Raw genomic sequence first — 27,415 nt, forward strand, 5'->3', positions numbered from 1 at the left:
ACTTAAATGCAGCAACAAAAAACACATGCTGAAAGCTACAGCCCCCCAATAAAGTTAAAACACCTAGAGCAACTCCACATGCAAACAAATTAAACAAGGGGGTATTTAATTACTTGTTTATACAAAATGACTGACGTCACAAATAGTAAAAAGTACATTTTCAATATGAAAAACCCAAAGCTTGAATATATAACAAGCTTGCAACATTTTTCCCAATATACTAGGGCACACACTCCTATTCTTCTACTCTTTTGTGGTTGTGCACCCATACAAGTGCATGAACAGATATTTAACCTTATCCTAACTGGAAGTTACTGAAGCCAAGATGCCCAGGCCAAAGTTAGCGGCATCAGCATATGTCAGTTACCTGACTATAACTATGAATAATTTGTATACCCAAGTTATTTTTTTAAAATATGTTTTTAAGGATATAAGCATATATGGCTTTTATTTGGTACACTGTTGCAATACAAATTCTGCTTTGTTTTTAATATAGGTTTAAAATGTACATTTTTTTCACTTTTTTTTTTTTTAATTCATTTTTTTTAATACTGTAGTTGTGTCTAACAGATGCACACTGGAATCTTCAGGCTAGAGCTGCATCAGCAGGTTGAAGGCTTACTTTGTGAATGAAGCCTGCATGTGATCACTTAGGGCTGATTCGCACCACAAAAACGGAATCCAGATCAATTCCGGTTGCCTTTTTGACACGTTCCTAATGTGTTTCTGGAAACATTCCACAAGCTTTTTTTCTTCTTTTTTTGCCACTGTACTGGGGACTGGTGCATTTTTAATGTGCTCCAGTGCATTCTGGTGTGTTTTCGATGCGCTTATTGAGTTCCAGTACAGTCCAGTGCAGGAAAAATTAAGCATGTTCTACTTTTTTTCTAGAACTGGAACACCCTGGAATGGACTGCACTGGCTAGCCAAATGCCATTGCAAACCACAAACTACTTTTAATACGTTTTTGATGCAGGAAAAAAAACAAAAAAAAAACGCACTGGACTAAATGTGGGGTGAACTGGCCCTTAAAGTTGACCTAAGGATCACACGATCATTAAGCACTTCAAATTGGTTCCATTAGTGGGGACTATAGGTTACTGCAACAAACTGATTTAACAGGAAACATTCAGAAAACATTATGGCCGTTACCGGTCAAAAATGTTATGTGGAGTAAGCTGCCTGTTTCCTTACCGAGCCAATTCTGGCATTTGTCTTTTTTGCAAGAAAATTATTCAGAACCACTATATATATATATATATATATATATATATATATATATCTCACACACACACACACACACACACACACATACAGAGGCCCTGAAGAGAAAATTGGTGGATGTTGCAATTTTTTTATTTCACACTGTATGTGCGCAACGATTTTTGAATTTTTGGGTGAAATGGGTATCTTTTTACTCGACATAACATCGACGTAACATCTTTTACAACATGTCACTCTGTAAAAACAGAGCAAGCCCATGGAACCGTGCCAAACTACAATACTTAAAAACCTCCATAGGTGACTAACATTTTTTACAGGTTACCAGTTTAGAGTTACAGAGGAGGTGTAGCACTAGAATAATTGCTCTTGCTATAATGTTTGCTGCAATACCTCACACGTGTGGTGCGAACGCCGTTTACATATGTGGGTGAGACCCAAGTATGCATTCGCTTCTGCATACCAGCGAGAGGACAGGGACGCTTAAAAAATTTTTTATAAATATTTTTACACTGTCCATTTCATTTTTTATCTAAACATTTTTATTCCTATCACAAGTAATGTAAACATCCCTTGTGATAGAAATAAGTTATGACAGGTCATCTTTATGGGAACCATCTGGGGTCCATAAGACCCCAGATCTCTCCTCTACCCTGGAAAGCATGATATAAATTTAAAAAAAATGCCAGTGTTTACATCAGCCAGAGCCGGAAGTGACATAACATTGCTTCCCACCTCCCAGGATTATATAGACAGGCGCTCACCATCCGGTGACCCAACACCCTCTACAGCCTCTCCAACCCCCTCTGTCCCCACTGTACTTTTCCTTGGGCGATGAGCTGTCCGTGCCAACAGGTGTAGCACTCCAGGGATCTGAAATCCCCGCTCTTCTCCTCTGTCTCTATGCAGGGAGATATTTCTCCAGCAGAGAGATTTAAATGCTAGCCACCTTCCTCGCAAATTTAAAATTATAGGTTTGGTTGGATTTACCATAAACAGAAAGAATCATTTCAGAAATCTATAATTAATTATTCTTCTGGATCCTACTAGAAAACAATTAGAACATAAATTCCTATATTTAGCTATTAGTTGCAAGTAATGTCAAGCACTTTTAACAGCGTCTTTGTGAGAACATACATAAACTTAAAAGGCCGACAAAATCAGTGTGTATGGGAACATTCAAGTAGTTTGCTCAGGGCATATTTTGTCTTCTTGTTGAGCACATCCAGACTCCTCAGATGCATGTGTTAGTTTGTCTGTACCACCATCTTCTTTGTCAGTGTCCATATGCTGCTCCTCTCTCTGAGAATCTGACTGTTCCTTCCCCTCCAAATTAGAATTCCCCTTCTCCTCAGAATTATAGTGCGGTTTATCACCTGTATCAAGACTCTGCTCTGCCTGTTCAACATCCTCAGTTGATTCATTTAACTGCTCATGGTCCTCCTCCTCACTTGCAGAGTCATCTGCTTCCTCATTTTCATGAGCAAAGCTGCATATCATGTTAGGCCAGCTATTATTGCTGTCTTCTTTAATCTGGAACCATTCTATTTTTCCTCCTACAACAAACAAGATTTATAAATCAATATACTGAACTACAAAAAAATCCTTTTAAACAAGACTCACAGATAAGAAACCTGCCTGTTTATTTCTATTTTTCAAAGTTCTTCAAAATGGAATTTAATAAATAACAGCTCCAAGACATAAGAATTAAGGGGTACCTGAGTATCAGCTAATCTACTAATATGAACGTTATATTGTCTCCCCGAATTCTCACCTAGCTAGGAGTAACGTTTTCCCAATGGAGAAGACATTGCAGTCTAATCTATGTAAAAACACAATTTATGAGTGTCCTATTTCTAAATTGATCCAAATACATACTGACCTCCATCATCCCCTTCTTTCTTTTCTGTTAAAAACGTCCTGGTCATATTTAGCTTCTTTACAGTGTGGCATTTGTACTTCAGCTTTGGTTTTGCATTATCGCCATCTCCTGTGCAAGAAAAACAGGTAAATATGTAAAGCCAACAATATGAAGAAAAAAAAAAAAATGGGTTCCTAATAAGATTGTGACAATTATTACTGAATCTTTCTTCCAAAAGGATTCCAAGCACTGTACGAAGTTAATTTAGCTTTTTAATTGATCGTCTTCATTAGATCCCTTACATATTGATATGGCACCTTTCAGACTAAAGTAGAAATACCTCTCAGTGCTGGAGATAAATGCAAGAAGGCCCGTGAGGAGGAAGGAAGGAAAGAAGAAATGAAAGGGGGGGTTTCTTTTTTTTTGGGAGGGCAGATACTTTCCCTACAGCCCTGCCTATTAAAAGATATGAGCTCAGAAAAACGAGTTTTGTGTTATGTCTGAAGAGGAGAGAGAGTTATTTAGAAGCCTGACGCTAGAGGAAAAGCTGCCACACTAGGCTGCCTGTCTAAAACGCTGCCATTCTGCGCGTGATCCCAAATCACGGGACGCCCGTGCGATTCCTGTCACTTGCAATGGCACCCCAAACCCGGGCCATTTTGCCACGATTGTTGTCCGCCGAATTGCAGTAAAATCACGCAAACCGAAATGGGCGACAGCGTCCCGCTATTCTATTAGCGCGATTTAACCGCGACTCGTCAAGAGACAATCGCGGCAAAATCGTGCAGCGTTTGGGGTACCATTGGAAGTGACATGGGCGTCCCACGATTTGCCATGATTTGGGATTGTGGCGATTCTGCCCGTGATCCGGGACACCAATATGTGAACAGAGCCTTAGGTTTAGAATTGTTCTGTGCTCATCTGTTTTCCCCTCTGTTCAAAGCTTTCAAATTCTAAACTGTGCAAAGACAACAAGTCCCAAAGATTGGACCTTCATCCAACAAACCAATTATTGGTCTCCTAAAAGCGGATTCTTTTATATGTAATTATTTGTGCAGTTTAACACATTATTAAAATGTAGAAAAAAATGGGATTTTTACTTTATGTAAAAGCCATTTCTCTGATGTTCATTGACGGACACAGCGCCTGATATTCATAACCATTGAGTTATACTGCCCCCCTACAGGAGGAGGGCACTAGGCAGAAAATAATTCTGGCTACATGGGCAGCGGGTATACTCCCTCTCTCTGCTATAGCCACTCAGTTTTGTTACAAGCAGTGTCAGGAGAATTATAACTCCGCAGAGGGGTGGGTGCTGTGTCCGTCAATGAACATCAGAAAAATGGACTTTAAATCAAAATCCCAATTCCAAAATCGAAAATTTCTCTTTCGTTCATTGATGGACACAGCTCCTGCTATTCATAACCATTGGGATGTCCCAAAGTAGGGTTAAATATGAGGGGTGGGAACAATTTAAAAAAAAAAAAAAAAAACACAACATTCCCAAGGCTAAACATTAGCCAACAAGGCGACAGGAGCTCAACCAAACAACTGGAGCCCGGGGGGCGTGGCCGGACCGGGCATGTGAGCAGACCTAGCTCACGGAGCTCCCAGTTTTAATCCTGCAATTTCATCCTTCCCCGGCCGGACGATCGTGAATTGTGGACTGATATTGCTTAGGAAAGTGCCCTGAGTCTGTTGCTGCCTCTGGATGCCGGATGGGTGCCGGATCGTGGGGAGAGCTCCACTCCGCCGGATTGCAATCGGCTGCCATCCTGCCCTTACCTTAAATCATCTGGCTCCAGCTCGCCTAGGGGGGACTCTCCTTCATCACTGCTGCTGGTATCTGGCTGTATTTTCCGTGGGGGACCACGATCCGCGGAGATCCGGGCTGAGGCCTAGCTTTCAGTTGAAGCCGCGGCCTTTCCTACGGCGGGCGGCCGAACGCGGCGGCGCCTTGGCGGACGTGGATCCGGTGAGCTGTTGCCCCTATTTCTTTGGCCTGTAGCTCTTCCTGACCTGCCCATCGCCCTTGACCCACACAGACTCTGTTGCCGCTCTGCATGTCCCGCTCGGGCGCAGCCATGACCAGAGGGAGCAAGCAAAAGGATGGCCCTGTCCCTGGCTCGGCCGGCCAGGAGGGTGCCGGCCTTGGGACTCCGCAGCAATCATCCCGTGGCCCTGACAGGCAGAAGGACATGGGCACAAAGCCCAAAACGGTGCGCTCAGGGGGAAAGGACAGTGCTGGTGACATTCTGCTATATGCTAAGAAGCTGTGCGACCTCCCGGGCACAAGCGAGGTGACGACTCCACCCTTGGCAGGGGCACGGGTACCCGGGGACATTCAGCAGGGCGCGGGGGATGTGGAGGTACCTGAGCAGTCTGAGTTCAGTGATGAGCTGGAGGGAGACTTGTTGGCGGGGACTCAGCCCACCCTGAGTCGCATTCTTCAGGCTGTGCAGCAATGCACAGCCTCCGTGAACATTGTCAAGGACAGACTGGGGGGTCTCACAGAGGAAGTAGCCCTATTGCGTCAGGATTTACAAAAAATGCGGGAACGCACCACAGCTGCCGAAAGTCGCATCTGTGACTTGGAAGACCAGATGCCCACTTTAATAACGGAATCCAGGGAAACAGCCAGGCAGGCTCAGGCTAACAGGAACAAGACAGATGACATCGAGAACCGCCTGCGCAGAAATAATGTTCGTATTGTGGGGTTACCTGAGAAGGTGGAGGGAAGGGACCCCACGGACTTTGTAGAGAACTGGCTATGTGAGATCTTCGGACGGGAGTCCTTTTCTTCTTTATACGCGGTGGAACGCGCACACCGTGTTCCCACCAGGGCGTTGCCCGGCAATGCTCCCAGGCCCATGCTCGCTAAGATTTTACATTACCGGGACAAGGAGAAGATATTACGTCTTGCCCGTGAAAAGGCAGAAATCAGATATAATGGTGCCAGGGTGTCCTTTTACCCGGACTTTTCGGCGGATGTACAAAAACAAAGGGCTAAATTCATCGATGTGAAGAAACGACTCCGTCGAATTGGCCTGGTGTATGCTATGCTGTACCCTGCCCGTTTGAGAGTTACGGCGGAGGGCAGGGCGCACTTTTTTGACACTGCAGCGGATGCGGCGAGCTGGCTGGATGTCCACGAACCGGCCCTCGGTCGCAGGAGAGGGGATGAGCCTGGAGAGTGATCCGGATTTCCTCGGTGACCGCATCTATCCGGAGTGGGGCTGCCCTACATTTTGCGCGTGTTCTTGCACGCTGTCTGCTTTTGACCCGGCCGGGGACGTTTACTGAGTTTGATTTGGAATCTACAGCTCCGACTATGACGAGTGTGGACGAGCGAAGATGTGTTTTTCCATGGCTCTGCTTTGGAACCTGCTTTTATGTTTGCACCGTTGTGCATGTTGGCCGGGTGGCTCCCATCTGGACGGTGGGGCTGCGGTCGAACCCGTCTGGAGTGAGCCGCCAGTTTTCAGACGGTTCTTTGTCAGGGTGCCGTTGTGCCTTGACCTACTGAGTTTCAGTTTCACTGACTTTTGTTTTTTTGTTTTTGGGAAGATTCACACTACATGTTTCACTGGACACTGTCAAGCTGCCACATTTCCACACCAGGACTCCTCAGGGGACCTTCTATGTCTTTGCCTTGGTTGCCTTGGTGGGGGCCTCCGGTCTTCACTTGGCTATCTTCGTTGGTTTTTCTCATGGCAGGGATACCGGTAGTTTCTTGGAATGTTCGTGGCCTGGGCTGCCCACTCAAGAGGGCTATGATGGCCCATCAGCTACGAAAGTACCACCCGGCCATTATTGCCTTGCAGGAGACTCATTTGGTGGGGGACTCTGTTGGATGCCTACGATATGCATGGGTGGGATGGGGCTATCACTCCACCCACTCCTCATATTCCCGGGGGGTCAGTGTGCTGATTCACGGGTCGCTGGCCTTCCGGGAACTGGGGGTCCAGGTGGACTCTGAGGGGAGGTATGTGTTCTTACATTGTATGCTTTTTCAAGTTATGTGTGTGATAGCAATAGTGTACATTCCGCCCCCATTCTCCTCTGGGGTGCTCAGGGAGTTCCTTAATTTTACTATGGACAAGGTTGGATTGCCATTGTTTGTTATAGGGGACTTTAATGGGGTACTGGACCCTGCCAGGGACAGACACCCTCCACCGCCCTCCAGGGGGTGTTGCCAGAGGTACGGCGCTCTCCCGTTTTTTGACGGAGGTGGATTGGTGTGAGGTGTGGCGCCTTAGAAACCCTGATACGGTGCAGTTTTCCTGTTTCTCCAAAACTCACTCTGCATTGTCACGTATAGATTTATGTGTGGGTAACAGGGAGGCCGTGGCCATTGTGGAGGACATAGGGTATGCCCGTAGGGGGATCTCGGACCACTCCCCGCTGGTAGTCAGATTGCAGGTCCGCCCTCGGGTGGACTTGCGTAGAGCTCCCTGGCGCTTAAATGCCTTCTGGCTGAAACTGTTTCCGCCGGACAATGACATTCCAGCAGCCATCGCAAACTTTTTTGAGGAGCATGACCGTTTTGGGGATGTGCTCCTGAGATGGGAGGCTTTTAAGAGCTTTCTCCGTGGGGTCCTCATTGCTAATGTTAAGGGGGTCCAGACCAAGTCTAAAGATTTTGAGGAACATCTGTCCCGGTGCGCACAGCGACTGGAGCAGGAATACTTGAACAACCCCACTGATGATACGAGGGCAGCATGGCTCTCGGCTCAGTCGGTGTGGGTTGGGGAGGTTCGCTCGAAGGCAGACAAAAAGCGTTTTTTTGCCAAAACAGCATTTTACGAAGAAGGGGAACGCACGGGCCGTATGCTGTCGAGAATGGTGGGGACACGCCCTTCGGTTCCTCCCATAGGGGCTCTCAGGATACCGGGTGGTGCTTTGGTTAATAAGCAGGATGACATTATGGCTGAGCTGGTGAGGTTTTACAGGGACCTGTACTCCTCGCGGGCTCACTACAGTCCGGAGGAGCTGCAGGACTTTCTGGGTGCCACTCCTCTACCGCAGTTGACGGAGGAACAGCGGCTGCAGCTTGAGGCCCCGATTACGGAGCAGGAGTTGCTGGAAGCGGTGGCCCTCTTTCCGGGATCTAAGGCTCCTGGGGATGATGGCCTTCCTGCTGAAATATACCAGAATTATTCTGGGCTGTTACTGCCAAGATTGTTGGAGGTGTTCCAGAGGGCGAGGGAGGTGGGGACCCTTCCGGAGTCTATGACTAGGGCTAGCATCATATTATTACTCAAACCAGATAAATCTCCTACGGACCCGGGATCATACAGGCCCATCTCTCTGCTCCAGGCGGATGTCAAGTTACTGGCTAAAGTTCTGGCACGTAGAGTTAACAAAGTTATAACGCATATCATTCATGAAGACCAGGCGGGTTTTATGCCCAATAGATCTACGGCCCTTAACTTACGTCGCCTGTTTGTCGCGATCCAAACGCCGGCGGATAACGCGGGGGGGAGGGCACTGCTGTCCCTGGATGCCAATAAGGCATTTGACAGTGTGGAATGGGGATACCTCTGGGCCACCATGGAATCATTTGGTTTTGGCCCTGTATTCCTGTCGTGGGTGAAGTTATTGTACTCTCAACCAACGGCTACCATTAGGGAGGGGGGCAGGGTGTCCACCCGTTTTTCACTGGGAAGGGGGACGAGACAGGGGTGCCCTCTGTCACCCCTATTGTTTGCCATAGCGATAGAGCCTCTTGCGACGCGCATAAGAGCTCAGCAATCCATTGTGGGGTTCCGGTATGGACCATTTGAGGATAAAGTCCTGCTCTACGCGGACGATATGCTCCTGACATTGGGTGACACTGATGTTTCCCTGAGCTCGGCTATGTCAGTTATCACGGAGTTCGGTCGGTTTTCCGGACTCACTATAAACTGGTCCAAGTCTGCCCTCTTGCAACTGGACAGGACCGATGCTCCTTCCTTGGGTCCACACTGCCCGGTCCCCTCGGTTCAGCAGTTTAAATACCTGGGGGTCGTGGTCTCAGCGGACCCGACCCAGTATAGCTTACTCAATCTTAGCCCCCTTCTTACCAGGTTTCGGGACAAAATCAGGACTTGGAACAAACTCTGGCTATCACTTGCCGGGAGGGTGAACCTTATAAAGATGGTTTTGATGCCACAATTGCTATATTTCCTCCATAATTCTCCTATCGTTATTCCACTGAAAACTTTCCGCATAGTTAACACCCTTTTCCGGACTCTTATATGGAAGGGTAAGGCAGCTAGAGTACGTATGGAGCAGCTGCAGAAGCCTCGTGAGGGGGGGGGCCTTGCCCTTCCTAATCCGTGGTTGTACTATTTGGCCTCACAGTTGCAACATCTGGTGGGGGCGGTATCCGGGTCGCGTACCGGCGCGGCACTGACGGTTATGCAGTGGTTTGTTGGCGCGCGAGGGGTGCCGGAGGGACTTGAGGCGCAACTTTTTTCTAAACCTAATAAGCGCTTCCCGACATATAGATTACTACAAAAAATATGGGACAAAACTAAACAACTTCAGCAAGCATTGGGTTATACTAACTTTAGCCCGATATGGGACAATAGGACTTATCCGGAATTATGCAAGTTGGAACAGGGTGACAGGTGGCGAGTATATGGGGTGACACACCTTACACATGTTGTGCGGGAGGGGTCCCTGTTGACCTTTGAACAGCTTCAGGAGCGCTTCTCGCTCCCGGACAGTATGAGATTTTATTACTTCCAATTGCAACACGCATGGAGGGCACAGGCAACTCTGGGACAGCTTTTTCTGTCCCCGACCCCTGTCTTTTTCCTTATGCAACAATATCAGGACACCAAGGGATTCATATCAGGCTGCTATGCCTCTCTTCTGGGATCTTTCCTGGAAAAGTACCCGAGCCAGGCTTGTGACCGATGGAGCGTGGATGTGGGGGAGATCCCGGGGGAACAGTGGGAGGAGGCCTTGGAGGTAGTCCGTAGCTGCTCTCTCAATGCCTCACACCAGGTGTCGCAGCTTTACATCCTGCTAAGAGTGCATCACACTCCCCGGAAACTCTATGCCATGGGTCTTCGTGACGATGACCTCTGTGGACGATGCCGGAGAGAGGTGGGGGACTTGGTTCACTTGCTGTAGCAATGTCCAAAGCTGCACAGATACTGGTCCACGGTGCTGTCTGCCATTAATGGAACTCTGGGGGTGGCTATCCCTGGGGATCCCAGACATTGCATTTTGGGGATGCTGGTAGCGGTAGTGGAAGATAAGTTTTTGCGTGAGGCCGCCAGCCGGGCACTTTTTCAGGCCCGTCTACTGATCCTGAGACACTGGATAGCGCAGGAGCCACCCACGTATGGGATGTGGTTGGCACAGATGGCTTCTACTTTACGTATGGAGAAGGTTATATATCAACATAGGGGGGTGCCTCAGAAATTCTCTAAGGTATGGGATGTGTGGCTGAACAGCCCAGGCATGGCCCCTGATGATCTTATCCTGGACCGTTTGTTACGGTAATTTTGTGAGAAATGTATATGCTCAATCTTGGATCGAGTGGGAGGGGTAGAGGTGTTCCCTATACTTTCTTATATTTTATAATGCTGTGTGTTTGTCGCAATGTGCTTGACTATGATAACCTTGGGGGGAATGTGGTGTGGCGTGGATTGTGTAATATAGAATGGGATTGGTGCAGCGCTAACACAATTGAATCCACAGTCCATACAAATGTTCAAATGGATCAAATACAAAAGTGCAGTAAACAAAAGTTCATCAGAGAGTGCTCCAATAAAGAAGGGAAAATGTCCACCACTTCAAACTTGGAAAAAGCCCCGAGTGCAGGAACCGCCACCAAGATAATAAATGGCCTCTTACCAAATTGCAATGACCCCCATTACAAGGATCAAAGACAGCCTGTGTGATCAAATCAGTGCCCAGATCGACATGTATCGATTCCCAGTGTTCCCTCAGCAGCTCCGACCGGAACAAGTGAACATAAGGAAAAGAGGGACAACTCCAATAGTGAAGTACGTTCACAGGTTTATTCAGTAAAAGCAGAGTGGCAACTCACGTTTGCATGAAGAAATCACAGCATGTCTCGGAGCTATACTCTCAGAACCTTTGTTTCCAACCAATAAAATGGCCGCCGTGTCTCCTTGCTGGCCTCAGCACGACGAACCGCAGGCTCCTCCTCCGACCGGTTTCATCAACACGTGACTTCGTCAGGGGGTGTGGCCTATGGCAGAACGTCTTTCCTTATATGCTGGGTGAGACAGGGTGGAACTCGCTGGGTCCAATCCGGAGCCAGCAGGAAGTGGTCATCCCAAACCATCAACAGGAAGGAGACCAACGACCCGGAACAGGATGTGTGACCTTTGAATGTCAACATCCGGAGCTAAACCCGGGATTGGAGACCGCAAACAGCGATAAACCGATCAAATATTAACATGATTGCACAAGAGATATATGTGCCTTATATTTCAAAGGACTTCTAGTGCATATTTGATCTTAAGAAAGAAACCTTATTTAAAAGAGCTTCAAAACGGGGGAAACCTATAGGTAACCAGGGGAACAGTGCTCTACTCTAGCCGTGCTAGACTTTGCAGGGAAACACCGCCATCTAGCGGCCAGAAACAAAAATTCCCGAGAGTGCTCCATTACATAACTTACATTGACATGAAGGGAAAATTATAAATGTAACTAAAAATGTGAACTAAATATGATACACAATATGACAGTTTAATAGCATCACAAAAAATATAGAATAAAAACATTTAAAACTATCCCACAAATAAAAACAAAATAAAATTATGATAACCAACAGTGCAGAACATACTGAAAACCCCTTCATCAGGCATTATTGATAAAGGAATTAATATCCCAATCAATATTTAACCCGTGAGGGGCGTAGGTCTTCAACCGATAAATCCAGCTGGTCTCTAGTTGTGAGACACCTCTGGTACGGTTACTACCCCTCCAACTGCCTGAAAATTTATCAATGCCTAAAAAGACAGTGCCTTTGGGGTCATTCCCATGACATTCATCATAGTGTCTAGAGACACTATGTTTTGGGAATGCCTTCAGTATATTCGCCACATGTTCCTGCAACCGCACGTGTAACTTTCGTATCGTCCTACCCACATATTCACGGCCACAAGGGCAACGTAGTAGGTAGACAACGTGCCGTGTGGAGCATGTGATGAACGGCTTGATTTTAACATTACGTTGTGTGGCATTGGAAAAGAACGTCTCAACCCTCCTAGACCTACAAGCATTAACCTTGCAGATGGCACAACCTCTACATGGATAAAAACCACCCCTCTCCTGAAAAAAAGAGATGGTCTTAGGTGGATCCACAATGTTGGGGGCCACTTGAAGCCTCAGCGGAGGCACACCCCTAAAAATGACTTTAGGAGCTTCAGGTAGTACAGGGCCCAGGAGGCTGTCGTTCTTTAGGATGTGCCAATGCTTCCTGATCAATTTTTTAACAGAGAAATGCTGAACGGAGTATGATGAAAAAAAGGCAAACTGAAAATCATCATTACTCTCACGTTCTCGTGGTACCAACAGGTCAGCCCTATTACGGGAATCTGCCTGCATAAGGGCTTTTTCAAGATCCTGTTCTTTATACCCCTTCTCCAAAAACTTGGACTTCAAGGAGCTAGCCTCCCGCAGGAAGTCCGCTCTATTGGAACAGTTCCTCTTGAGTCTGAGGAACTGACTGACAGGAATGGGATGGTGACTCTGAGTCCCTTGAATCATTCATCTCTGCACTGAATGACAATGACAGAGGAATTAGATTGGTGCATGAATGCAGTAGATCTGAAATTCATTTTCTAGATCTTAAAATTAAAGTGGTTGGTAGTTCCCTTGAAACCTCTACTTTCTTCAAGGAGACTGACAGGAACGGATTTATTGACACATCTAGTTGCCACCATGTGTCGTGGCTTAGATCCGTTCCTGTCAGTCAGTTCCTCAGACTCAAGAGGAACTGTTCCAATAGAGCGGACTTCCTGCGGGAGGCTAGCTCCTTGAAGTCCAAGTTTTTGGAGAAGGGGTATAAAGAACAGGATCTTGAAAAAGCCCTTATGCAGGCAGATTCCCGTAATAGGGCTGACCTGTTGGTACCACGAGAACGTGAGAGTAATGATGATTTTCAGTTTGCCTTTTTTTCATCATACTCCGTTCAGCATTTCTCTGTTAAAAAATTGATCAGGAAGCATTGGCACATCCTAAAGAACGACAGCCTCCTGGGCCCTGTACTACCTGAAGCTCCTAAAGTCATTTTTAGGGGTGTGCCTCCGCTGAGGCTTCAAGTGGCCCCCAACATTGTGGATCCACCTAAGACCATCTCTTTTTTTCAGGAGAGGGGTGGTTTTTATCCATGTAGAGGTTGTGCCATCTGCAAGGTTAATGCTTGTAGGTCTAGGAGGGTTGAGACGTTCTTTTCCAATGCCACACAACGTAATGTTAAAATCAAGCCGTTCATCACATGCTCCACACGGCACGTTGTCTACCTACTACGTTGCCCTTGTGGCCGTGAATATGTGGGTAGGACGATACGAAAGTTACACGTGCGGTTGCAGGAACATGTGGCGAATATACTGAAGGCATTCCCAAAACATAGTGTCTCTAGACACTATGATGAATGTCATGGGAATGACCCCAAAGGCACTGTCTTTTTAGGCATTGATAAATTTTCAGGCAGTTGGAGGGGTAGTAACCGTACCAGAGGTGTCTCACAACTAGAGACCAGCTGGATTTATCGGTTGAAGACCTACGCCCCTCACGGGTTAAATATTGATTGGGATATTAATTCCTTTATCAATAATGCCTGATGAAGGGGTTTTCAGTATGTTCTGCACTGTTGGTTATCATAATTTTATTTTGTTTTTATTTGTGGGATAGTTTTAAATGTTTTTATTCTATATTTTTTGTGATGCTATTAAACTGTCATATTGTGTATCATATTTAGTTCACATTTTTAGTTACATTTATAATTTTCCCTTCATGTCAATGTAAGTTATGTAATGGAGCACTCTCGGGAATTTTTGTTTCTGGCCGCTAGATGGCGGTGTTTCCCTGCAAAGTCTAGCACGGCTAGAGTAGAGCACTGTTCCCCTGGTTACCTATAGGTTTCCCCCGTTTTGAAGCTCTTTTAAATAAGGTTTCTTTCTTAAGATCAAATATGCACTAGAAGTCCTTTGAAATATAAGGCACATATATCTCTTGTGCAATCATGTTAATATTTGATCAGTTTATCGCTGTTTGCGGTCTCCAATCCCGGGTTTAGCTCCGGATGTTGACATTCAAAGGTCACACATCCTGTTCCGGGTCGTTGGTCTCCTTCCTGTTGATGGTTTGGGATGACCACTTCCTGCTGGCTCCGGATTGGACCCAGCGAGTTCCACCCTGTCTCACCCAGCATATAAGGAAAGACGTTCTGCCATAGGCCACACCCCCTGACGAAGTCACGTGTTGATGAAACCGGTCGGAGGAGGAGCCTGCGGTTCGTCGTGCTGAGGCCAGCAAGGAGACACGGCGGCCATTTTATTGGTTGGAAACAAAGGTTCTGAGAGTATAGCTCCGAGACATGCTGTGATTTCTTCATGCAAACGTGAGTTGCCACTCTGCTTTTACTGAATAAACCTGTGAACGTACTTCACTATTGGAGTTGTCCCTCTTTTCCTTATGTTCACTTGTTCCGGTCGGAGCTGCTGAGGGAACACTGGGAATCGATACATGTCGATCTGGGCACTGATTTGATCACACAGGCTGTCTTTGATCCTTGTAATGGGGGTCATTGCAATTTGGTAAGAGGCCATTTATTATCTTGGTGGCGGTTCCTGCACTCGGGGCTTTTTCCAAGTTTGAAGTGGTGGACAGTTTCCCTTCTTTATTGGAGCACTCTCTGATGAACTTTTGTTTACTGCACTTTTGTATTTGATCCATTTGAACATTTGTATGGACTGTGGATTCAATTGTGTTAGCGCTGCACCAATCCCATTCTATATTGCTATTTAGATCTGGTATTTCTGATTCTAGATCAGGTGCTGGCTGCTTTCATTTGGTCTGTTGACTTTTTATTCATGTATGTTTTTATCTTTACATTTTAGCGCAGCAATATCCCCATTTTTATATTTGTGGATTGTGTAATGTTTATAGTTTGATGTTACCATCCGAAAGTTTAATTTTTTTTTTCCCTTTCTGACTGTAATGGTGTGAATTTTTCTCAATAAAGCTTTTCTTGATTTAAAAAAAAAAAAAAAAAAACAACTGGAGCCCACCTGAAATTAACAACACACCCTCAAAGAGGATCAGGTCCTCTTAAACAGCAGCCTGCAAAACCTTGCGGCCAAAAGAAGCATTTGCAGATGCCAACACATCCACTTTATAAAACTTTGTAAAGTGTGCACTGATGACTAGGTGGCCATCTTGCAAACCTGCGTCACTGAGGCCTGATGACAGAAAGCCCAGGAGGCACCAAGTGCCCTAGTAGAGTGCGCCTTGACAGGGAAAGGAGGAACCTGACCCCTGATGGAATAGGCCTGAACCACCGTCTGTCTGATCCATCTGGAAATGGTTGCAGAGGAAGTGGACCTTTTCTGAGGTCCATCAGTGATCACAAATAGAGAATCAGACTTCCTGAAAAACTCCGTATCTGCCAGGTACACCCCAATTGCCCGGACCACATCCAAGGCATGCAAGGCAATTTCCTTCGGATGTTTAGGCCTAGGATACAGGGAAGGCAACACAATGTCTTCATTCCAATGAAAATCAGAGACAACCTTTAGAAGGAACGACAGACAGAGGCGAAGAACCACCTTATCCCTATGGATCAGGTAAGGTGAACGACAGGATAACGCTGCCAGTTCCGATAGCCACTAAAAAGGCCACCTTCTGGGACAGCGTAAGCAGGAGAATTTCCCGAATATTTTCAAAAGGGAGGCTTCTGTAGAGCTGAAAGAACCAAATTAATATCCCAAGACGCCAACGGAGCCCGCCCTGGAGGAACCAAATGTCCGACACCCTGAAGAAAAGGTACGCACCAGGGAGTGTGTGGCCAAAGGTCTTTGGAAGAAGACCACCAAAAGCAGACACCTGGCCCTTGATGGTACTTGAGGCCAATTTCTGTTCAACCCCCCCATTGAAGGAAGGTTAAGATCCGAGCCACCGAGGAGTAGCGAGGAAGAACCCCAAGAGACTCACACCAAGCAATGTACGTATTCCATGTGCGATGGTAGATCTTCCTAGAGGTAGATTTCCTAGCTTTTAACAGTGTAGGAATCACTGACTCAGCAGGATGGAAGATCGAGCCTTGGGACAGCAGATCCTCACTGAGAGGAAGCGGGGAAGGAATGTCAGCGACCAACGGCACCAGATCGGCGTACCAAGCCCGGCGAGACTTGAGAGGAGGGAAGGCGTAAATCAGATGGTACTGACCCCACGGGGGCCACCAGTGTGTCTGTGGCATCTGCCAGAGGATCCCTTGACCGAGCCACAAACCTCTGCACCTTTCTGTTGAACCGAGACACCAACAGAACCACCTCTGGGGTGCCCCACCAGAGACACAGCTGATGAAACACCTTCGGATAAAGGGACCAGCCCCTGTTGTCCCACGCCTGCCAACTGAAGTAATCCGCCTGCCAATTTTCCACCCTAGGAATGTATACGGTGGAGAAGGCTGGAACAAACTGTTCTGCCCACTTTAGAATGGCTGCTACCTCCAGAGCCACCAGGACACTCCTTGTGCCCTCTTGGCGATTGACATAAGCCACGGCCGTGGCATTGTCCGATTGAATATGCCCTAGACAACCCTGAAGTCGATCCGTCCAATGAGCCAGACACAGTCTGATCGCTCGGATTTCCAAGATATTGATCGGGAGTCTGGATTCTTCCAGGGTCCAGATCCCCTGAGCAAAATGCTTGCCAAAGACACCTCCCCAGCCGGACAGGCTCATATCCATGGTGCCCATTGTCCAATACAAGGGGAGGAAGAAATTTCCCAGCCGAAGCGCTGGAGAACGAAGCCACCATATCAGGGACTCCTTTGTGTCCCGACTCAGCTGAATCAAATTGCCCAGAGACTGCGGAGGCTAATGGAACCGCCTAAAAAAGGTAGACACCATCAGGCCCAGCACCCGCATGCAAGTCCGAAGGGATGGCCATTTGTTGGACAGCAGGAGGTGAATTTCAGCCTGTAACTTCTGGAGTTTGTCCAGAGGAAGGAGCACTTTGGCTAAGGCCGAGTCCAGAGTCCGGGCCAGATAGTCCAGCTTTGTGGCTGGAACCAGAGCAGACTTCTGAAAATTCAGAATCCAGTCAGTCAAACTCCCGCAGATTTAGTGTTGTGATCTCCAGGTTCTCCACCAGAGCAGAGGGAGACTCCACTCGCAGGAGATCGTCCATGTAGCCCAGTACTGCGATCCCCTGTTGGCGTAGCAAAGCTAGCACCAGGGCTAACACTTTCATAAAGACCCAAGGAGCAGATGCGAGACAAAAGGGTAACGTCACAAACTGATAATGCTCCTCTCCCACAGCAAAGTGGAGAAATTGCTGGTGACTGGCACATATTGAAATGTAAACGTAGGCATCCTTGATTTTAATAGAGGCGAGGAGAGGAAGAGGGAGAGGGAGACCCATGTGTGTAGCCAGACTTCTCTATGGAGCTGGTTCACACATCTCCGTGGAGGCTGCTGAGTGGATTGCACAGGGCCCCTGTGCGTCTTTGGCTGTGTTTCGGGTCCAAATTCAGGCAAAAATTGGGGCCCAATTCGTCCCTGAAAATGGAGAACAGGGACGCACCGGACCCCTGCTATGAGCTGCATCCGATTTAAATGTGAACCCAGCCTCAGTTTTGACAGGAGTAGAATTTTCAAAACGATTTCCACATTCACTGTTCAGCATTCACAAATTTGTTTAGCAAAAATTCCATCCTGCTCCTTTGGGATGTCAGTGCAGTATGCAAACAAGCTTAAAATTTTACTTAATTGTTAGAAAATCAAAAACATTCCACAGATGAAAAATTTAGAGTGAAATTCTACTAGTGTATAGCCAGCTTGAGGTGTAGCATCATAGCACCCACTTAGCCATCTATAAGCTAGTCAAGTTTGAATGAAAACATAATGCAGATATGCAACAAACAACATGCAGACCACATAGACAAAAGTTTTTCCATGTACAGAAACTAACAATAAATGAACTCTTCCGTGCTATAATTGAAACATTCCCTTAACAAAGTCATCACCTGATGAAAACATGTAGGTGAAGCCTACCTGCACTGAGCAGAGTTGAAAGGAGTTCAGTGTGAGCCTTGCAGGAACAGAGCAGATAGCGGTATGTATCTTCTGTGTGAATTGCCAGTCTGAGCCCTTCTGAAGTGTGGTTGGAAGCATATTGGAATTTGAGACTGTAATTTTACTGTATAATTTATTGGTGTTGGAAAAGAAAAAAAAAAAAAAAAAAAAGTGTGGTGACTGCATTACAGTCTTTCTAAAATGCAATCAGTCACTGGTGTCTGCTCAGCCCCTCCAGCTGTCACTGGAGCACTGGGCTGTGGAGGGAGTGGAAGCGGCTGGCTCAGTCTCCCAGCAGCTCGTTGAGAGGTTTAGCCAGCTGCTGGTCCAAGCATCTGGGTGGATCTCGACTGTAAATTCGGGATCGATCCAGAGCCTGGACTGGCTGAGTGACGTCACAGGAGTGCAGATCAAACTGCACTCCCGTGATCCATAGGGGAAGTAGGGCCAAAATAGCCAAAATTGGCCAGACTTCTCTTTTAAGGTAGAACTTATCCATTTATTTTCAAGTGTCCAAACAAAACCGCTTAACCTCAACTTAAAAAAATAAAAAATAAAAAGGCTACTTACTTCGGAAGATCTTAGCCTCTTTAACTTAGCCACAACAAGTCCCAGACTAATAGGTGAACCCTCCAAATGCTTCTTTCACAGCACATAGCAAAACCACGATCTATTAGCATCAGGCAGCTTCCTCACCTGTGTGTTTCCAGCCACTGAGCTGGGCATCCTGGCAGGTGGATTTGTGAACCAAGGCGGCCAAGCTGTAGCCCACCCAAACCCTTCCACCATCCAAACTCCAGGCCCAAAAGCAAAATCTTACATTCAGCCTCTTAAAACAGGCCTGACCTCAATTCTTCAACAGACTCCCTTGTAGCCAACGACCACTTCAATCCGTATTCTTGGCAGCAAATTTCCCATCCCACCACTTTGTACCATGTTCACCCAGACTCTGTCACAGAATGTTATAGGCAAGCAATCTATTGCCTCACAACAACGCACATCGTATAAAGCTAGGTAAATAAAACTATGGTTTAAACGTACCATGGTCCAAAATTTCTTCAAAGATAACACAAGTGCCCAAAGCATCTAGAAAAAAACAAAAAACAAACAAGGTATAATACTAGCATTAAACTACAACAAAGCCTGCTAGTGCACAGAAAAAATGGACTACAGACAAGCACAACTAGAATTTTACCTTCATATTCTCCTGCAAACACATATTTGTCAACTTGTAAAAAGGGCTTCTCTGTGTTGATCCCCTGAATGAAAAGAAAGAAAAAAAAAAAAAAAGAGAAAAATGTAGCAGACACTATTTTATGTAAAGTATGTCAATACCATGACCTGCATTTCCCTGAGGTGTAAGATCTTTTAGTTGGGAGACAAAGATAAGAGGGCGTTTTTTATTGTTGGATAAGACAATATTGTGTACAAAAGCCTGCATACTTACCAAAAAAAAAAACAACAAGATACAGAGAGTTTAAAGTATATGTAAAATCCCAGCAATGAACTTCTCTTATTTGCTCCCTTTCCATCTAATATTGAAAGGGATTTGTTTCACCTGCTTGCATAGTGCAAAAAAATACCCGTTGATCCAGCTACTAATCAAGTGTGCGTTTTGGTGTGGGGAGCCTTCCTGGCCAGCAGAACACAAATACTACTAACAGCTATAGCTACTGACAGTAATCAGATGTAAAAAATCCTACAGGCTGGTTGTACCAAAGTCGATGGATGGATGGATGGATGGATGACTGACTTGGGTACAATCTGCCCACCCGTACATTGATCAAATCTCAGCTGGCCCTTGCTAAACCGGATGAATTTCGATCCATGTGGCCGGCTTTAATTTCATGTGCTGCACTGAAATCTAAAAGCACTGTTATCAGCATTCACCATTTATCCTCTGGGAACTACAGAACACCTTTCCCCTATGTTATGGGGAGGGATTGGTGTTCCATAGTGCAGAGAGTGACCATGCTGCTCCTCCACAGATGCAGTACAAGGAGTGAACTTTGTCAACCTAGGACAAGGAGTGTGTTACTGGCATCGTGACCAGGTGAAAATAAAGGAAAAAGCCTTAAAATAAAAAAACAAATCTGGCCCAACCATTTAAGGACTGACAAGCTGCAAAATTGAAGTAATGTCCTGAAGTTTATATACTCTGTATTTTACCATTAACAGCTAAAAATGTCTCTTCAAAATGGTACAACAAAGGAACCTAGGCCAAACCCTCACGTCGGAGGAAAAGGATTACATTTTACCGTTTGCAAATAGGTCTTCCATCTCTAAGAATCCAGTTACAAATTACTTACTAGGTGTTACAGAGTACCTACAATTTTACATTGCCCACTGGTTCCCCAACCTGCTGGAGATGTCAACAAGTGTAGGGCAAGTTATTACATATCTTCTGGTCCTAGTCACACTTGCAGCCTTTTTTTGATAGGGATTTGTAACCAAATACTCACCCTCGCCGGGGTAAATCTGTAAAAAAAAAAAAAAACCTAGCTCCTTATCTATTATACACCTCAGCCTGTTGGTTTACTGTTGTCAACAAAATCCTAAAAAGTGCTCACCTCCTCTGTACATCGCCAAAAAAAATTGATTTTTGTCTTACCGTAAAATCTTTTTCTCTGATGTTCATTGACAGACACAGCTCCGTATCTTCTTTGACCCTTGGGTTATGCTGCTATCCATAGGAGTAGGACTAGACAAACAAAATTTGATTACGCCCCTAGGGCAGTCCTAGGGGGTATACGTCCCACTTCCTGCTATAGGACTTCAGTTTGTAACAGGCAGTGTCAGAAGAATAGATAACCCAACTCAACAGAGGGGTGGGTACTGTGTCCGTCAATGAACATCTTAGAAAAGGATTTCACGGTTTTCTCTTCGCTTTCGTTCATTGACTGACACAGCTCCATATCTTCTTTGACCCTTGGGACGTTCCAAAGCAGTATTAGGTAAACAGTATTAGCAGTAAAGGGTGGGAAAAACACAGCAATAGGGATGCACCGAAATGAAATTCTTGGCCGAAGCCGAATAATAATGAAATGCTTGGTCGAAGGCCGAATACCGAACGTGGTGTTTCGCATTTTTTCCATTCATTTTGCCAATTTTTAGGGGGCACGCTGATGGGCACATTTTATGTTAGGGGGCACGCTGATGGGCACATTTTATGTTAGGGGGCACTCTGATGGGCAAAACAAAACATTTAAATCAGCGTTGCTCTTAACATAAAATATGCCCATTAGCGTGCCCCTTAAAATAAAATATGCCCATCAGAGTGCCCCTTAACATAAAATATGCTCATCAGCATGTCCCTTAGCATAAAATAAGGGGCACGCTGATGGCCACATTTTATGTCAAGGGAGCACTCTGTTGGGCACATTTTTTTTCTTTTTTTTTTTTTAAGGGACACTTTATAGGGCACTCTAATGTAATGAGCATGGCAAGTGGCAACAACATATGGCAGTCTGCACACTAATGCTTGTGCAGCTGCCAGCTACCGTATTCTCCCCCAAATGTGCTCAGCTCCACATCACATACCTGAACTGCAGCCAGAGCCAAAAGCTGCGAACAGGGGGGCGGGGCGTGGACCTAGTGTGAAGGAGCCGCAGTCAGGAGCAGGGGGCGGGACGCGCGCGTGACGTCACACCCCCTACTTGCGGCCGGACAGGACACCGGCGGCGTGTGAGAAGGGAGCCGCGAGCCGCAATGAGGAAGGTGAGCGGTCAGGGCGGAAGCTGACATTGTTCGGCTCAAAATTATTCGGCCTTTTGACTTATTCGGCCGAACGCCGAAAGTGCCATTTTCTCTATTTTCGGCCGAATAATGTTCGGCCGCCGAATATTCGGTGCATCCCTACACAGCAATGTACATAATTCCCAAAAAGGGCTAAACATAGCCAACCAGGTAAACCAGGAACAACTGGAGCTCACCAACCAGAAAGAATACACCCTCAAGAGGCAGGAGCCTCTGCAACAGCAGCCTGCAAAACCTTGCGACCAAATCAACTCGTGGATCCATTTGTCTTGAATAAGAGCGGTCCACGGGTTGTGAAATAAACAAAGACGTTCCTCCAACCCAGATACGGGTGAGGGCACCCCTTCAGGTAGAGGAGAGCTTGTCTGCAGAACCAGTGGAACCCGCTTTTGACTTACCAGCCCGGCCTCTTGGAACCTCTCACGAAGTTACGGGTGGACTTTTGTCCCTTGTCCTGCAAGCCAGCGGGACGAAAGGGCTGTTTGTGAGCAGAGAAGAAAGGACCACCTTTACGACAAGGCTCTTTGCTGACCTCCTGTAAGACCTTTAATAATCTCTTCCATAGAAGCTCCAAACAGGCAGTCTCCTAGGATAGGGAGATCAGTCAACACCTTTTTGGAAGCCTGGTCCGAAGACCAGCGTTTCAGCCAAATCATGCCGCGAAGTGTCACAGCTGTCACACACACTCTGCAGGCTAAAGGGGCCGCATTCAGAGAGGCATCACAGATATATTGTAGCCCCTGTATTAACTGATCCACCAGCTCAGGAGGATGTTGACCCCCTTTCAAATCCTGGCACAGAAGCTTTGCCCAATCCGTTAAGGTCTGGGAGACCAAGGTGATGGCAAACACAAGCCTCAGCATTGAACCTGCCACGGTGTAAAAAGGTATCAGGCCAGAGCATCAGTTCTCTTGTCCACCGGGTCTTTAAAAGACAGGGAATCCTCCACCGGAAGAACCGTGGCTTTATTCAATCTGGAAACCTGAGAATCCACCACCAGTGGAACTGTCCGTTTCTTCAAAAGGGACTCTCCAAAAGGATACCTCCTAGTGAAATGCTTCGGTATCCCAACCATGCGTTTTGGGGATCCCCACTGATTTGCGACAATCTCGTCGAAATAGGCAGGAAAGGGGAAATCCTTAGTCACCTTGGATGGTCTGCGGGTACCAAATTGCACCAACGCAGCATTAGCTGGGTCTTCCAATTTTACAGTTTCCCGCACTGATACAATCAGTCCCTCGACAAACGCCTTTTCATGTGCAGCTACAGTGGAAGAGGATTCATCTTCACTATCAGAGCACTCAGGGTGCGTGGACACAGACCCGGTGGGTTGACTCTCGTCTGTGGCGGCCTGATCCACCTCAGAATTTGATGAGGCAGAGGAGACAGGTGAAGGCGGAGGGCCCTTCTTGCTAGGCTGCTTTGAAATGGCCATATCTACTTTTGACACTAATGACTGCAGGACCACCGTCATAGTAGCCAGGGCAGAATGAGACCCAGAGGGACCCACAGCTTCATAGAGTGGGTCAGGTGGTGACACGTGCTCCAGGGACTATGGTTAACCTGGAGGCCGCCAGCAATATTGTGAAAAAAGTGCAAGAAAAACCCCCTTCACCGCTGCAGCGGAAGTACTACAAGTCCCAGCGCGCCAGTGGTGTGGCTACAGCAGAAAGAGGGAGCTGTACCCCGCAGGGACTCACCACCACCAACTTAGGAAAGGATGCAGAGCGCCAAGCTGCTTGCCATGCAGAGATCAGAGAGAAGGAGGAAACACGGACACCACCACTAGAGGCTCAACGCTGCATTACTGTTCCACAGGCTACAAGAAAACATTGATTTCAATGGGAAACTCCGAAAACATGACTGCCGGACTACACAGATGTAGCACCCTCCAATATAGGTGCTAAGTAAAAGTATAGTGGGCCTTGTTTGCTTATCAGCAGGGCCATATTTTCAGCTAGGCTGGCATGTGTTCCCAGGTGTGCCTGTTGTGTTGGGGAGTCTCCCCACTGTGTCCCAATGAGGGCTCTCGTTGGGCAGTGGAGGAAACCTGACCAATAGCACACCAGGGCTTATATCCATCCTGGAAGGGCAGATTCTGCCGCACAGCATTCTGGGAGGGGATACAAGTCTGTGGGGAGCACATGACAGATGTCTTTGGCGGGAAGCAGAGTCCCAGGAGGGAGGCGACGGCTGTCTCTCCTCCAGTCAGGAAGAATCGGGTGTCCTAGGCGGCCGGCCTGAGTGGACACAGGGCTGAGCTGAGCTGCAGTGAGGATCCAGGTGTGCTGAGGACTAGCGGAGCATTGGGGGTCGAGTTTCAGGAAAGCATTCTGAGTTGTGAGTACTGCAAACTGCCCCTGGGGGTCTGCCTAGCAGAGGGGACCACTCTGGAGAAGGTCAGAGGGATCCAGGAGCTAGCTAACCGGTCTAGGATTATAGTAAAGGGGGTGCCAGTAATAACCCTGAAGAGTAAAGGGGGTGCCAGTGGTTGGGCCCTAAAGTGTAAAGTGTTAAGTGTTGCAGCAATATTGCAAGTAGCTACCTCAGTCAGTGAAGAATACAGGGAGCAGTGTAAAGGACTTTTGAGCTGTGAGAAGTAGCAAAAGTCAAGTTTAAACCCACAGACCGCAAGTCAGATTAACAAGCGCTAGTAAGCGTTGGTCGGCCTTCAGCCGGCGCCAAGACAGCGCTAGGCGACATTTTTCCCCAAGTGTCCCAAATTTGTACCTAGTTGAGCCATTACAGCAATTACATGGTGTCGGCAGCGGGCCGGTACACTGATCTGTCATTGTCTGCCTCTCGTGGACACAGCAGGTGACACATCGCGCCGCAGAGAAGCTCATTCTGGGGAAAATATATGTCATCCACCCAGAAAGAGAGAGCTCCCGCCTTGCGGATGGTCAAATGATGGTTAAATGAATGATTTTATTTAACATGTTATCTTGCTGATCAGTAATACCCGTTTAGCAAAAAACTAATCATACACAGACTTGATTTATTTTTTTTAAATAAAAACAAATTATTTTATTATAGTTAAACAAAATTCTCACTTAACAGCAAATACACACATTAATTTACAAAGATGTAAATACATTTTTTCCTAGCCCACAAATATCTTACCAAAATTTTACATTTGTTGTTGCATTTTTCCAAAATGTCTGAATCGATAATTCCTGTCAACTCCACTGACACCAAATGTTCCTGAAACATGAAAACTTGATTTTAAAACAATACCTAATTAACAACTAATATACAACAATTTTTTGAAGAAAACACCACCTCTTTTTGAAGATACTAGATGTCATGCTAACTCAATATGGTCACAGCTTTTAACCCAGAAAACTACAGACTTTGCATGCTGCATTCTGGTTCTTAACTGCTTTCCGACCACTTAGGGTCCTTTCACACGGCCGCTCCGCTGCTTTCCGTGTGTCCGCAAATCATCCTATTTTTTTGCGGATGATTTGCGGACATCAATGTAAGTGAATGGCACTGCGGATGTCAGCGGAATACCATCCGCTGACACCCGATTTTCCTTCTGTCAGTTCTGTTCCGTTTTTACGAACGGAACAGAACCCTATTTTTCCTTCCGTGTAAAAAACGGAAAGGAAGGAAAATCGGATGTCAGCGGTGTCATCCGCTGACATCCGCAGTGCCATAGACATACATTATGTCCGCATATCATCCGCAAACGGATGGGATGATATGCGGGCACATGGAGCGGATGACAGAAATGTCATCCGCTCCGTGGAAAAAAAAAAAGTCCCGCAGCGGACCTTTCACACGGAGCGGCCGTGTGAAAGGAGCCTTACAGTATATTTACGTGAGCAGTCAGCCCCTCACAGGCAAAGCGACGTAGGTCTACGTCGCTAGCCTGTGAGGCTCTAGGGAGTGAGTGAGCGCGCGCAGCCGGAGGCTCGCTCACGGACCCCCCCCCCGCGCGTGTGCCCGGTGGACCCGATGTCCGCCGGGCACTCGCGATCGTCCATTAGAGCGGGAGCAAGGCAGGCGGCTAATGTAAACACAGCCGCCTGTCATTCTCCCCTGTGTAAGAATGGAGATCACACGGTTCTACTATGTAGGACCGTTGATCTCTGTTCTTAAACTAGTAGCCACAGCCAATCACAGTTAGAAACACGCCCCTAGGGACACACTTAACCTCTCCCTCTCCAATAAAGTTAACCCCTTCCCTCCCAGTGTCATTTTTACAGTAACAGTGCATATGTATAGCACTGATTACTGTAGTAATGTCACTGGTAACCCCAAAAAAGTGTCAAAAATGTCAGTCAAGGGTCCGATCTGTCCACTGCAATGTCGCAGTCCTGCAAAAAAAACAAAAAAAACAAAAAAAAAAAAAAGAAAGAAAGACAAAAATCTTTCCCTTAGTTAGTAAACGCAATAACTTTTGCGCAAACCAATCAAAATACGCTTTTTGCGATTTTTTTTACCAAAAATATGTAGCAGAAAACAAATTGGCCTAAAATGTTAAAAAAAAATTTAGATTTTTTACATTTATTTTTTTGGGAATTTCATATAAAAAAAATGTGAAAAATATTGTTATTTTTGCAAAATTGACGCTCTTTTTTTTGTTTATAGCGCAAGGGAAAAAAAAAAAAAGTCGCACAGGTGATCAAATACCACCAAAAGAAAGCTCTGTTTGTGGGAAAAAAAGGACGTGAAATTAGTTTTAGGTACAGCATCGCACGACCGCCCAATTGTGCGTTACATTAACGCAGTGCCGAATCGCAAAATAGGCCCTGGTCAGGAAGGGGGTAAAATCTTCCGGGGCTTAAGTGTTTTTAATTACAGACTAAGAAAAAACTGTGAAAGACATAGCAGTGCAAATGATATGATTTGTCAGGAAATTAGCAATGAATGAAGTGGTCATTCCCTGTGCTAAATATTATAAAGTGTATTTACAAGCAAACCAGCCAGGAGAAAATGTGAAATGTGGGTACTGTCATTCCTACTTGATAAGTCTTTGAGGGACCATTTAGAAAAATGTGCTGCGGTAAAAGCATGTCACATGCGTTGCTATTTATTTTGAAAGGCACCCTAACACCATGGTTGCAGCAAGTTGCAGTACACCAAAATGCACCATAGTGTGTTGTGCTTCATTATAACATTTTGTGGCACATCCAATTTTTAGGATGTTTGATGCACTGGCAGCTCAGAGATATCAATTGGCTGCTTTAACACCACATGCATTTATGGATCGCAAAATAGTAAACGGGACCTAAACTGCAATAAGTAAGCAATTAAGGGGTTATGACTTCATGCCCTGCATGCTTATTGCAGT

General features: G+C 46.3%; 1 protein-coding gene across 1 annotated transcript in view; it reads right to left on the reverse strand.

Annotated features, from left to right (window-relative positions):
- Positions 1–2,400: 2,400 nt before the first annotated feature.
- Positions 2,401–27,415, reverse strand: part of GTF3C6 (general transcription factor IIIC subunit 6) — a gene marked incomplete at its 3' end in the record, with an annotated part of 36,040 nt that continues 11,025 nt past the window's right edge. The window contains exons 3-7 of the mRNA XM_082256297.1: positions 25,237–25,317; positions 19,553–19,616; positions 19,399–19,443; positions 3,104–3,211; positions 2,401–2,777 (exon numbers count right to left, since the gene is read on the reverse strand). Coding sequence (XP_082112423.1) covers positions 2,401–2,777; positions 3,104–3,211; positions 19,399–19,443; positions 19,553–19,616; positions 25,237–25,317 — 675 coding nt within the window. The remainder of the gene's footprint in view (positions 2,778–3,103; positions 3,212–19,398; positions 19,444–19,552; positions 19,617–25,236; positions 25,318–27,415) is intronic.

Source organism: Pelophylax lessonae (genome assembly GCF_965119305.1).
Source record: "Pelophylax lessonae genome assembly, chromosome: 4".
Taxonomy (NCBI): domain Eukaryota; kingdom Metazoa; phylum Chordata; class Amphibia; order Anura; family Ranidae; genus Pelophylax; species Pelophylax lessonae.